We start from the raw sequence: 14,694 nt of genomic DNA, 5'->3' as shown, positions 1-14,694 counted from the left end.
GAGATACGTCTAAGATATAAAAGGAATCTGATGCATTATTTTATTCCCGGAATTATTATACAAATTCATTCTGACATATATATGTAACGTTAAATGATGCATGGTATTTTTATTTAGTCCTTTAAAAAATGTAAAAAGGTTAAAGTAAATATAAACGAATTGCACAATGTAACAATGGTGCAAACTAGGCCAAGTTGTTCATTTATATGTGGAATGTAAGGAATTTCATTGTATTTAGAATAATTTATTTATCGTTATTGATTGTATATACCCTAATCGTATAATCAAATCTGTTAACACAGCAATGCTTTCAACATATTTATCCGACTATTTAATTGTCCGAGGTATCTTGACGTTCGCGTGCGTTTCCAAGGTAAACATACCACACCCATCATGCCGCTTGTTACATTTACTCAGTACCAAGAAGTGAATTTGTTTATTGAAAACTTAGAGCGGGATACAACATCACGATACATCACACAAAGAATAAGTAACAAAAGACACTTCAGTTTGCGACCAAGTGGTAAGTACTTGCATTACAGACTGTATTACTAGACGGTATTGATCAATTGATAGTCTATCGGATACTCCCTGTCAATATGACAATCATACCCTAGGCTATTGATAAGGTCTATCGGATACTGCTGTTCAATATGACAATCATACCCTAGGCTGTAGAACTCAGTGGAGTGTATCAATAGCCTAGGGTACTGGTTTCCGACTGGTCCTGTAGAACTCAGTGGAGCGTATCAATAGTCTAGGGTACTGCCCACCATTGTTGTAGAACACATTGGAGCCTATCAATTCAATAGCCTAGGGTACTGGTTTTCTACTATTGAAGTAATCTACAGTGTAAATATTTATTGAAATGGTTCTTTAAATCAATGAATACCTGACAAATTTCACTTTTGTAATTCTCTCTCTCTCTCTCTCTCTCTCTCTCTCTCTCTCTCTCTCTCTCTCTCCTTATAATCAACATTATAAAAGGTATGAATTAAAAAGTACTTAGTGTCATTTCATTTTGGTAACTGTGCACAAGAAGGAAATACATTCCGGGAATAAAATAATGCATCGGATTCCTTTTAATTGTTAGACGTATCTCATAAATATTCATGTGTACCTCAGGCTCGTGATATATAGACACAACCGAAGTGTGGGGATCAAAAACTAGGTGACATCGTTTCCCGTTCGTGGAAAAAAACAATTTAGTTCTACTTTCGTTTCCTTTAATTATTATAATGTGACAGGTAAATTGACAGGCGCGGATCTGATTGTATGTATGGAATTCCAATATTGTTGGCCTCAGTTTCTAGTACGCTTATCTAGGTGTGTGTGTTGTTGTTTTTGTTGTTGTTTATTTTTTAATCATTATTTCTGTTCAATATATCATGAAATTTTATTGTAACTTGGCAGCCAACATACGTACGTCGGCACACACGGGTTTTTTCTCCATTACACTGGCATTCAACAATAAAAGTTGAGAAAAGCCGTGGATTCTGACGATGCTTGCCAGCTTAATTAAAATTAGCGTATAACCGAGAAATTATATGATGCAATTATAAACAAAAGGCATGTAAATAATGGCCTATCTTAAACGTGGCAAAGCTTCAACAAAGGACATAACATCATATAGACCATAGGCACATCTTGACAGGTTCAGTATAGTAGACCGGCTGCTGGACAGGTAGGTGGACAAAGCTGTTTGAGCTGGAGCTCCAGGTCAAGGGTTAGGGATAGGACAGACCAGGTTCAAGGATCATTTATTAGAGTATTCATAGGTACATAAATACGATTTACCACATCCCTCCCCGTTTTATAAGAAAAAGTATGACATATTGAGAAATGTCACTCATGTACAACAATGCACCAATAAAATCTCCATTTTATAAAAAGGGATAAATATAGAAAATGTAGACATACAAAAGGAAACATCAACCAACATAAATAGCAATTTTAACAATGCTGTATGTATACAACTCATAAAGCACTGAAAAGGTAACTTACCACCAGACCTGTAAAACATGCAGGAAGATGCCATACAACAAAGCAGCCTCACTGACATGAAATATTCCACAACATGAACAAGGACGGTATCTTAATTCCAGGCCATCGCTTGTGCAGGAACTATTACAGTTCAGTTAAAGGCTTGACCTTGTTAAGGTGGTGATCACTCCTGAGTTTCTTTTAGCAGGTTATATGTAACTTAGGTTGGGATGCCTCCTATAAATACAGAGGTATTAGTGTTTTTTACTTAGTTTCATATCATTATAAAAATTAACATTGTGATCACCCACAATCTCTATCAAGATATAATTACTAATGATGTGGACGTATGATGGATACATACATTCTAGATGATAGCCAATTAAAACTAAGTTTCAAAATAATACAATTTCATAAATACATGTACATGTAATTATATCCGTGTTTGATAATCGTATTGTTCAATCTAGTGATATTTTCTCAAAACGGATTTCAAAGCCTATTACACTCTGCAACTCACAGCTGTCTTATACTGTATATCCTGTTCTGATATATTACATTGCATGAAATCACTTTCAAACGCTTCAACAATTTACATTTACCAACATTACTGATGCTCATGAACGACATTACTGATAACAATAAAGTGCTTCACAACCTTTTACATCATTTGCGTGATTTTCTATAATATGCACCTCAGTCATATAAGGTGTGCTTGAACAAGGTGCTAATGATTTAAATATATACCATCACATTTCATACCATCAATCCACCATCACCACTTGCACTCAAAGCCGACCAGTTTAACTTCATTATATCACACATAATTATGCATACATCAAATGAGCAGAATGACTATCTACATGTATGTAACAAATTACACAATTATAAATATACACTGTACAGTATTTACATATCAACTTATTGCAAAATGCTTAAATGTACATAACATTTTATATCATAGTCGCAATTACACTTCCATAATAATTAGAATCTCTTCCTTAGCTTACTCAGCAAATTTGCATGTAACACGCATTTATACAACTATTACAGATTTAGTCTAGGTATTACTTTAGAACAATATAAAGGATTTCAAATGAAAGTCAGCACATTTGAATTACACAAAATATCAACAACAAATCTCCAAATAAAACACTGTACAATTACACGTAGAAAAAACAAACATCAAGTTTAACCTACATTAACGTCACTGCATCAGTATACTGTTCTTGCACGGCAAAAATACAAAACAATGCCAGTTCAAAGCATCACTATGTTATAACAATAAATGTTATGAAAAACAAGATGCAATTTACATGTAACAATTCACGAGATTTCTGTTGCTATATAATACAGATAGTTCTCTTTGTTCTCACGTTTGATTCCTTACAATTTATGTCTACATTACATTTCACAAACAATTAGTGTAAAAACACATACATTTCAAATGTACATTACATTTCAAAAACAAATGATGAACAAACAAACATATACATTAATTCTAACATTAAAAATCATAATACTAATACATAATTTTTATTATTAATATTAACCGTTGTTTAATTATGTAGATAACATATGCTTAAATTAGTAGCCAAGTCAATTTCGTCGTGTTTGGTTCAAAGAGGTGCTGGTTGAATTAGGTTTCCGGGAACGTCCCATTGGTCAACATACAATCCTTTTCTGTGAGTTTGTTTTTTATTCCTTCGAAACAACCTGGACACATAGTCACATACCCAACCTTTGGTTTCTGTTGTTGTGGTTGTGGTATTTGCTGTTGACTATCTTGACGACAGGCACATAGTGCTTCCTGGCCAGTCAACGATAATGAACCGCTATTTGACACAGGAATTAATTCAGACCCAGATTGAACTGGGTTCAACCCTTGAACATTCAACGATGGTGAACCGCTTGAATTGCGGGTTGAAACACCAATGAAAGGTGGATAACAGCAAACACTGGTGGTACAAGAACCAGTACAATCAGTACCAGATAGACAGATATGAATATGGTCCCAAAGGTGACAAACAATATGGCATAATTTAGGCGAGCAGGGTGGGAACTGATCCCATTGTAGAGGTACTTCATTATATGACACACCCATCTGTGGATGATAGCTATTTAAGGCACTCATCTTGTTTTCTCTATCTCTCATCCCCCTCCCTCTATTATTGAATGCTACTAAATATAAAACTTATACGGTACCAATTTTGATGCACCAGATGCGCATTTCGACAAATAATGTCTCTTCTGTGATGCTCAAATGTTTGTGTTCTTAGAAGAAAGCAAGAATGATAGTATAAAAATACTGTGTCAAAAGAAAATTGCAACTGACTGGGGAAAACAGTGACTGTCGTGATTCCTGCTTTAAATTGAAAGCTAGCAAGGACACCTTTCAAATATGTTGTCAATTAAAACAAAAAACAAAAAATCAATTTATACAAAAAAAGAGCAAGTGGATTGCTTTATCTAGAGAAAAGCTAATCACTAAAGGAACGAAGGAAAAATAATACTAAATCTTGATATTGATAATTAAATCAAGATAGAAAAAGAAAAAATACAAACAATGAATCAAAATTGCAAAGTAAACCTTGGCAAAAAAAGGAAACGTATTTCAAGAAAAACATTTATCTCTCTTTATTATATCGATTTAGTTTGAAATATAAATAATCAAAATTCAAAGAGAGAGAACAAGTTGCAATCAACTTTAAACTGGATACTCTATAAAATTACAATGAAAACAAACATGTGTTTCTATGGCATGTAAAACGTTGCTATATTCGATAATCTTGTGATGTATATTCAATATCTTGTGATGTATATTCGATAATCTTCTGATGTATGTTCAATATCTTGTGATGTATGTTCAATATTTTGTGATGTATATTCTATATCTTGTGATGTATGTTCGATAATCTTGTGAAGTATGTGCAATAATTGCATTATGGGTAATTTGATGCAACAGCGTACTATTAAAGTAAGGACGATTTTCATTGGTTGTAAATAACGAAAGTATCCGGTGATGCAAAATATGAGTATGGTAAATATAACACTGTATGACTTCTTAGGATCTGTCCCAGACAAAGGCCAGACATCTGAAGTATGGATACTGCTTAATCCCCCTCCCTTTTTTGATATTTTTGCGGCGATAATTTCTCCGAAATGTGTGGATTCCCTGCCCATCTCATTACTCTTTCGATTTTTGTAATTGTTTCACGCTTTTTCTAAGCTATAGAGATTGGCCTTCTACCGGTATACACATTCCAGAGAAATCATCACCGCAACAAAACAAAGAAATTATTTAAAAAGGGGGGGGGGTAGTATCCATACTTCAGATGCATGTCTGTGGTTCAGAGTCAGAACTCTGAGGGTTAAATTCAAAATTCTGGTTCATTCCTTCCTTTTTTTCTATATATGCATAAATTTAGCTTTTGTCAAAGTTTCATATGTCTCTGTTTCTTTTTTCTTTTCTTTTTTTGTTTTGTACAGTATCAGATTAATTAAAGGACACAACGCATGTTTCTAAACTTTTTCATTTTGTCAGCAAAATTAACTCTTTTTATGCCTAAAACTACTTTAAATGTGTTTTAAATGAAATATTTTGCGTAGTTTTCGAGTTTGAAAGCGATGAAATTCAAATCTTGTGATATGCATATTTTCTTTCGCTAGTTTACGCGCCATTTTGTGTGACGTCATATGCGCCCTCGGGTTTGAAAACATCTATTAGCCATTTCATAAACAGATTAGATTTAATCGACAAAAAACCAATTGTCACGTTAACGGCTTGTAAATAATAATGCATTAAGATGTTTTGTGCCGTGCTTGGGTGTACTAGTTGTCGGTAGAAAGGATTTAGACTGAGTATTTTTAAATTTTTCGAAGGAAGGTACGAGAAAAAAGACGTGGATAATTTTTTTGTTGGAGCAAGAACTTTACCTTAAAAAACACACCCAGTCACCTTTTCAAACATCGCTTGGACAGAGACCCTGATAAACTGCGAGAAAATGGATATATCGAAGCTATAAGCACTGGTAGGCCTACAGCATACATTCTGTTTTGCTCTCCAAATTCAATACACACTCCGAATCAACTGACCTTCACCTTGTAACAACATATATCGACGATACAATGTAACTTCTACCAACTGGTAGATTTACAACGACAAAAAATAAAGATACAAAATAATTGAACTTTTAATAATACAAATAATAGAATATTGTATTTCCTAACTTTAAATTGAATTATTAAATTTTTTCTTTATTGAACTCGTAGGATATTGAGTGCGTCAGTAGGCTATAACGCCGTGCTCCCACTTTGTACTTCCTAAAGACGTGCAGATCACAATTCAAAAATAGTAATAAGATTGCTTTATCAAAATAAAATAATGTGATTACCACTTTAAATTTGAATATTTCTATTGATTTGTGTGTGTGTTGTCTTTTTCTTTCTTTCCGAAATACACGCGTGATAATAGCTTGGCATAGGGCCTAGTTGTCAACAATTTAACGTATCATAATTTGTCTAATCCAAAAATAAATAATGATTGCACTGTTTATTTTAGAAAAACAGCGTCAATTACAGATGTATAAAGGAATAACACCCCCAAACAGTTTGTAGACAGCGGCCCATATAAACATTATTTACTCACAATTTTGCCGGTTTCATACACGCTTTACTCGCTATATTTGGCTATTTACATCGTTATATGTGTGCACTGGTGGCGAACACATATAAAACTCGGACAATTTATCAACATCGATTTAAATGTTGCCCATGGTAAATTAATTAGGCCCCTAAAAGTTGAGTTTTTAATAATATCTCGCAGTACTTTCACAATCCGAAGGGCGCATGTGACGTCACTGTACCACGTGACTACCTACCTAATTAACTTGACTTTTTGAAATCGGGGCTTAGATTTAAGTCTGTATTGTGGTTAAATATCGCAAAATTTCGGCGAACGAAATATTAGAATTAATTACTATAAGCATAAAGAAGACAAAATGCATGTAATATTGTATACTTTGAAAACATGAGATGTGTCCTTTAAAGAAGTCCTTCAAATGATAAAGACATTTAATCACTATGACAATTTTGGTCCCACCCTGGTACCAATTTTAAAAATCCTACTCTACGATCATGAAATTTAGAATTTTGGCTAAGGGTTGCCTGCTTCATCCAGTGTCAATTTCACATCATTAATATTAAAGAAGATGTTACTCTTGCATCACCGGATACTTTCGTTATTTCCAACCAATGAAAATTGTTCTTACTGTAATAGAACGTTGTTGTGTCGTATTACCCATAATGCAATTATTGCACATGCATCACAATACTTTGAACATACATCACAAGATTATCGAACATACATCACAAGATATAGAACATACATCACAAGATATAGAATATACATCACAAGATATTGAACACACACCACAAGATATTGAACATACATCACAAGATTATCGAACATATATCACAAGATATTGAACATACATCACAAGATATTAAACATACATCACAAGATATTGAACATACATCATAAGATTATCGAATATAGCAACGTTTTACACGCCATATGTATTTAGTATAAGCACACGCCTATGTTTACCCAACCCTTCGTTCCTAGTTTTATACAACACTGGTAACGTGTGTATTGTGTATTACGTCATGTTTTATGTTGTAGTTTATAGTAATGGCTAGATAAAGCACGTGTTGAATTTACCCACCGACTTTTTTTATTTCCTAACGAAACATGGTGTCAGAAGTGGGATCCTTCAGTGTGATCAAAAGGATCTAGGACTTATACACATACCTAGTTAGTTCAGCATCATGGGATTGCGATTTAATCCACCGGAAAGCTTCAACTTTGGAAATCCTTCGGAGTGGCCCGAATGGAAGCAGCGATTTCTACGATTTCAAGAAGCTACCAAGTTAGGGAAAGAAGCTGAAGGCGTACAGATAAGTACCTTGATTTATGTGATGGGCAAAGAGGCTGAGCATGTATTTAAATCGTTCGTATTTGATGATGAAGAGGATGCTAAAAAGTTTGCACCAGTCCTCATGAAATTTGATGACTATTTTGTGCCAAAGCGCAACATAATTCATGAACGTGCTAAGTTTCATCAGTGTAGACAGAATCCAGGTGAGAACGTTGAAACTTTCGTTAGGAATCTATACGAGATTGCTGAACATTGTGATTTTAAAGATAGGGATGACCAAATCAGAGACAGAATAGTGCTAGGGATTCTAGATCGTGAACTTTCTGAGAAACTTCAGCTTACAGCAGATTTAAAGCTTGAAGGAGCTATTGAGAGAGCGAGACAGAGCGAGATGGTAAAATCACAAATTAAGGATCAGTCCTTATCCCACAAACACGTAAAAGGAGTCCGTAAAAGTACAGATGGTACTAGCCATAACAATCACAGTCAACAACAAAATCGGAGACGTCGTGGTCCACCCAAAAACACACGTCACCCTCCTAGTACAAACAACAGCACAGACCAGTTCCAATCACAGAGCCGATGTTCAAAGTGCAACTTGCGACACAACAAAGATAAATGTTTCGCCAAAGGGAAGCAATGCCGCCGCTGCCATGGTTACAACCACTTCGCAGTTTGTTGTACTCGACAGGCAGTGCTCCCACTGGACCAGAATTCCCTTTCGCCACTTTTTCGGGGAGTGGCGCGGCACAAATAATCACATGCTTTACAATTATTTCCATCATATTATATATTATTTTATTCATTACACTTATTTTAGCATTTTGAATCAGTTACATTACTTAATCATATCCAGCTACCATACCTAAACATTTCTTTCTGAAATAATAAGAAGTTGATTTGTTTGATAAATTCTATTATGGAAATCAAAATTCAGATAATAAATCATATAAATATAAACTTCATGATGCTACACCCCTCCGTGAAAACAGTGTGTACATTGCCCGAAATGCAGATGTCACAAAACATCAAGCCCAATTTAGAGTCGTATCTCAACCATTCCCTATTAAATTTCCGTTTTTGTATGGAAGATTTTGCAATTTGGAGAGAATCAGATGTTTGAGGAGGTGGGGTTGACTGTAAAGCCAAACATAGATATTTTTTTTAAATTTTAGACTGACTAGGGTCAGAACCTACAAGTTTAGTGTCAAAATAGAATGGAGTGCATAGTCTTATGAGATTAGCATTTTTATACTGTTGCGCACCGAACTTCAAAGAAAATTATTTATTAAAATTGCTATGTCCATATCAATGGTGACCGACCACATTGTTTATGAAATATTCGAACGAAAATCAAACACATCAAAATCAAAATCTTGTAATCAACGAGCTTAGCCGCAAAAACAAACAATTGATGTATTCATATATACATTATACACAATAATACGGCCAATTTAATTACCGGACGGTTCTCTGGTTAAGAATTGACATTAATGTGGAGATGATAACACGATAATGAATAAGACTTTAAATGTTAAACAATTGACCACAGCAGGGTAAACAGCTGTCCGATGTACTTTATTACATAATCACCCACTTTTTTGCAGCCATAAATTACCTGAGGCTGTAACCAGCTCTGTGTGCACTGGAGCGACGCGAGATTTCCGGTCGCACGCGTGGACTGAATAAACAGATTTTGATTGCATAAACAAACAGGCGATAATGTGTCACTAACAAAGGATTAAAAATACAATTTATTGCAAAAAGGGATTTTCGCCACTTTCAAATTTTTTTCGCCATTGTTGAAAAAAATTCGCCATTGGCGAAAATGGCGAAGCCCAGCTCGAGCACTGTCGACAGGCCGTGGACGATGTGCACCACTCACCTGCAGCAGGGGATCCACTTTTCCTAGGAGCAGTGACCGGTTGCAAGGATGATGACGAGCCCTGGAACGTAAACCTGAAACTGTGTGACAAAGTTGTAACTTTCAAAATAGACACAGGGGCTGACACCTCAGTAATCAGTGAAGGCACTTTTCGTCAACTGAACCATTCGGGACCACTTGAAAAAGCAGAACCTCTTTTTGGACCAGGAGGAAGATTCCAATGTTTAGGGAAGTTCGATGCTGAAACTACCCATAAGGACAAACATTACTTTTCCCCTGTGCACGTCATCAGAGGTAACAGTAACCTGCTAGGAAGATGTACAGCTAGTACCATGGGTCTGATTCTGAAAGTTAATAATGTACAGATTAATATACCAGTGTTTGGGAGCTTTGGACTAGTCAAGTGTGACCCAGTTAAAATTACACTCAAAAGAGATTATAAACCACATTGCCTTACTACAGCTCGAAGGGTTGCATTCCCCTTATTAACCAAAGTAGAAGCTGAGCTCCGTCGTCTGGAGAGTGAAGGAATCATAGAGAAAGTGGAGAAACCTACAGACTGGTGTTCACCAGTGGTTCCGGTTGTCAAGAAAAATGGAAACCTACGAATATGTGTTGATTTAAAAAGACTGAATGATGCAGTAAAGAGAGAACACTATATGCTACCCAATCTGGACGACATAGCACCAAAACTTACAGGAGCACAATATTTCTCAAAGTTAGATGCATCCAGTGGCTTTTACCAAATACCACTTGATTCGGACAGTTGTGAACTTACCACTTTTATAACTCCAATGGGGCGTTATTGTTTTAAAAGTGTTCCATTTGGAATTACGAGTGCTCCCGAGATCTTTCAGAGGAAAATGACCGAACTTCTTAAAAATCTTAAAGGAACAGAAGTCATAATTGATGACATTATAATTTATGGCACCAGTAAAGAGGAACATGATGCTCGCCTAGATTCAGTATTGCAGACAATTTATCACAGTGGTTTAAAGCTAAACCGTGAGAAATGTGAATTCTGTAAACCAGAAATCGAATATTTTGGACATATTTCAGTGCTAAGGGTATCCAACCTAGTGCCGACAGAATAAAGGCTATCAAAGATATGCCATCACCAAACAATGTTGCTGAGTTACGCCGTGTCGTAGGGATGATAAACTATTTGGGCAGATTTCTACCTAACCTAGACCTGTTATTAGTCCGATGAAGATTTGCTTAAGACACATATTGCATGGACATGGGACTATGCTCAAGAAGAAGCATTCAACAGAGTGAAAGAACTACTCACCAACACACCTGTTCTTACCTTCTATGACCAATCGAAACTGATAGTTGTATGTGCTGACGCCAGCAGCTACGGACTTGGGGCTGCATTATTTCAGGAGGAGAATGGAGAACTCAAACCAATAGCATATTGTTCCCGCAAGCTTACAACAGCTGAGGAAAGATATGCTCAGATAGAAAAAAGAGTGTTTAGCTGGACTCTGGGCCTGTCAAAAGTTTTCACGCTACTTAGTAGGTCTTCCCTCGTTTAGACTTTTCACTGACCATAAACCATTAGTGTCTTTAATCAACACCCAAGATCTTGACAGAGCACCACTTAGATGTCAAAGGATGTTGATGTGATTGCGAGGATACAACCTTAAAGCAGAACATGTGCCTGGGAAGCTACTCATTGTACCAGATACATTATCAAGGAGCCCAGTGAGCAGTGAGGACACAAAAAAGTCCAGCATAGTGGAGGAAATTGAGTGTTACTCCGTTGCAGTTGATTCATTACGTCCAATATCTGACCGACTATTGGGAAAGATTCGTACAGCATTAGAATGTGATCCTATCCTACAGGAAGCTATGAACTACACCAGGTTTGGATGGCCAAGTCATGTGACCTCAGTAAGAAATGAACCGAGAGACTTCTTTTCATCTCGTGGTGAATTGTCCATTTCCCAAGGGTTATTGTTATATCGTAACCGCATTGTTATTCCAGTCCATCTTAGACGAGAAACTCTTGAAGGTATTCATGAGGTACATCTTGGATTGAATAAGTATCGAGCTAGAGCACAAGCATCAGTATGGTGGCCAGGAATCTCAAATGATATTAAGAGCAAAGTCGCTTCATGTAACTTTTGCCAGGAACATAGACCCTCTCAGCCAAGGGAACCACTTAAGACTACTCCACTACCAGCAAGGCCTTGGCAGAAGATCGCAGCAGACATATGTGACCTAGACGGGAAACAGTACCTCATTGTGACTGACTACTATTCCAGATTCCTTGAAATTGCTTACCTGTCAAACTTAACCAGTTCAGAAGTTATCGTAAGAGTCAAGAATATGTTCTCACGTTGGGGTATCCCAGAGGAGCTAGTCTCAGATAATGGAAGACAGTTCACCTCAGCTGAGTTTCATTCATTCGCAGAGAGGTACCATATTGTACAGACATTTTCAAGCCCATACTATCCGCAATCTAACAGAGCAGCAGAAAATGCAGTGAAAATTGCTAAGATATTGCGCCAAGATGACATCTTCCTTGCTTTGATGTCATACAGAGCAACACCCATCGAAGCTACAGGGATGAGCCCAGCAGAGATGCTTATGGGAAGGAAAATCGGTACTCTGTTACCTGCTTTGCCAGAAACCTTGGATCCTGCCTGGCCAGAAACTGATGATATTCGTCTTCGCGATGCATTGTACAAGGATCGCACAAAGAATTCTTATGATCGTCATTTCAATACTCGTCCTTTGACAGAAATGGAAGAAGGAAATCAAGTAAGGATGAAAACTGATCAGGAAAAAGCATGGTCCACTACTGGGACAGTTCGTCAATGTGATTATGATAATCGCTCGTACGTGGTCGAAACAAGGGAGTGTACCGCAGAAATAGGAGACACTTGCAACTTAACAATGATTTAAATTCACCTGCTGTCAACAAAACAGTTAATCGTGAACTGCCGTCAGAATCAGTCGCCCAAAATGTCGATCATTCTGATTTGTAAACAACGCCAAAACTGTCATCTTCAGGGCCAGAACCTACATATAATCCAAATCAAACGCGTTCGGGACGATGTGTCATCAAACCAAAGAGATTTGAGGACTTTAATATGTATTAATTGTGTTAAATTTTATCAAATTTCAGTTGACTGGTGTAGTTCCATTTCAAGATGAACTCTCTCAATGTATGCATTTGTAATCTGACTTATTAGGTTTAATTGACTTGCTTTACTTAAAAGGGGAGATGTTTAGTATAAGCACACGCCTATGTTTACCCAACCCTTCGTTCCTAGTTTTATACACCACTGGTAACGTGTGTATTGTGTATTACATCATGTTTTATGTTGTAGTTTATAGTAATGGCTAGATAAAACACGTGTTGAATTTACCCACCGACTTTTCTTATTTCCTAACGAAATAATATGTTTCCCCAAAACGGAAATAAATATACATGTCGCAGAAAACTGTGCTGTGTCTATTTGGCGCAAAAAGTCGAACAAGACGACAAAAATATTTCACTATATGACAAAAACGAAAATGCATTCCGAAAATGAACAATACAATGATTTATCAATTTAACGTTTTAAGAAAAGCTCAAAATCGATAAAAATGACAAGATTCAAGTAGTCGCACTAATACTCAATTAGAAAGAAGTATAAACTATCACAACGTGCTATTTGTCAACACATATGAGGGTGACAACTCTAAGAAAACGTTGAACTGCTAGAATCACGTACATAAATGTTTCAAAATTAAACGCTCAATACGACAATTTTTACTAGCAAAATAGTTCAAATGTTTGCATATTTCGTGAATAGACGTTTTAAACGCTGAACACGACGAATTCAAATGTTCAAATGTTGCAACATGGTAAATACAGGTTTATATAAAAACGCTCAACACGACATTTTCTAAGAATGACAAAAAATTGTGTTGTAAATACAGCCGTACCCATAAACGCCATAATAAAGATATAAGTATTCATATATTTATTTTTTGTTCATTAACACATTGTTCTGAGATAAAGGTTTATATATCAAACGCTCAACACGACATTTTCTAAGAATGACAAAAATTATACGGTGATAATGAAAGGTGAAGATAACGAACAGTGATCAATCTTATAACTCCTATTAGCAATACAAAATAGAGAGTTGAGTAAACACGAACTCCTGGATATACCAGAGGTGGGATCAATGGCCCTATTCACAAATCATCTTACGACTGAGATCAAACTTTACAAACTCTGTAATTTTCTTATTTTTCATTTCTTGTAGACTTTCTTAATTGATATGTAAAGTACACTCATGGTTTATAAAACCTGAATACCTACTTCTGATCTTGTAGTCGGTATTTGATTATCAGACAGAATTGTGTTTTCAGCTTAGTCGTATATTTTGTGAATTAGGAGTTGGGCAAACACGGACCCCTGGACACACCAGAAGTGGGATCTGGTGCCTAGGAGGAGTAAACATTCCCTATCAACCGGTCACACCCGCCGTGAGTCCTATGTCTTGATCAGGTAAACGGAGTAATCCGTAGTCAAAATCAGTATGCCAAGAATGACCTAACAATCGATATGAAACACATCAAACAGCATTTGACCCAATAAAAGTTTGCTGACTTAAAACGATACTGTTGTAACCCCTACATAAATATAGCAAGTTGACGATGGAGAAGCTGAAATCATCCCATTTGTCAGAAAGGTGAGTCGTTAATTTGCCTTTGATATTCGTTTTCAATAAAATATCTAAGTACGAAGTAGATGTGGAGGACTGTGCTGTCTTTTATCTCGATTTCACATGGATATATCGAATCAACATATGAATGAAAATGATTATTGTTTATAGAAAGCACATCGATATAATATTATCTAAATGTCGGGTTGAAGGCCAC

At 36.1% G+C, this 14,694-nt stretch overlaps 1 protein-coding gene across 1 annotated transcript; it reads left to right on the top strand.

Annotated features, from left to right (window-relative positions):
* Positions 1–7,812: 7,812 nt before the first annotated feature.
* LOC125676206 (uncharacterized protein K02A2.6-like) lies at positions 7,813–12,720 on the top strand. The gene is made up of 4 exons (XM_056144255.1): positions 7,813–8,578; positions 9,919–10,874; positions 11,010–11,325; positions 11,495–12,720. Exons 1-4 carry the CDS (start codon positions 7,813–7,815, stop codon positions 12,718–12,720), a joined length of 3,264 nt encoding a protein of 1,087 aa, XP_056000230.1.
* Positions 12,721–14,694: the final 1,974 nt, after the last annotated feature.

The sequence above is a fragment of the Ostrea edulis genome, chromosome 1, assembly GCF_947568905.1.
Source record: "Ostrea edulis chromosome 1, xbOstEdul1.1, whole genome shotgun sequence".
In the NCBI taxonomy this organism is placed as follows: Eukaryota; Metazoa; Mollusca; class Bivalvia; order Ostreida; family Ostreidae; genus Ostrea; species Ostrea edulis.
The sequence above is the reverse complement of the archived record's forward strand: the minus strand, read 5'-3'. Positions and strand labels throughout refer to the sequence as shown.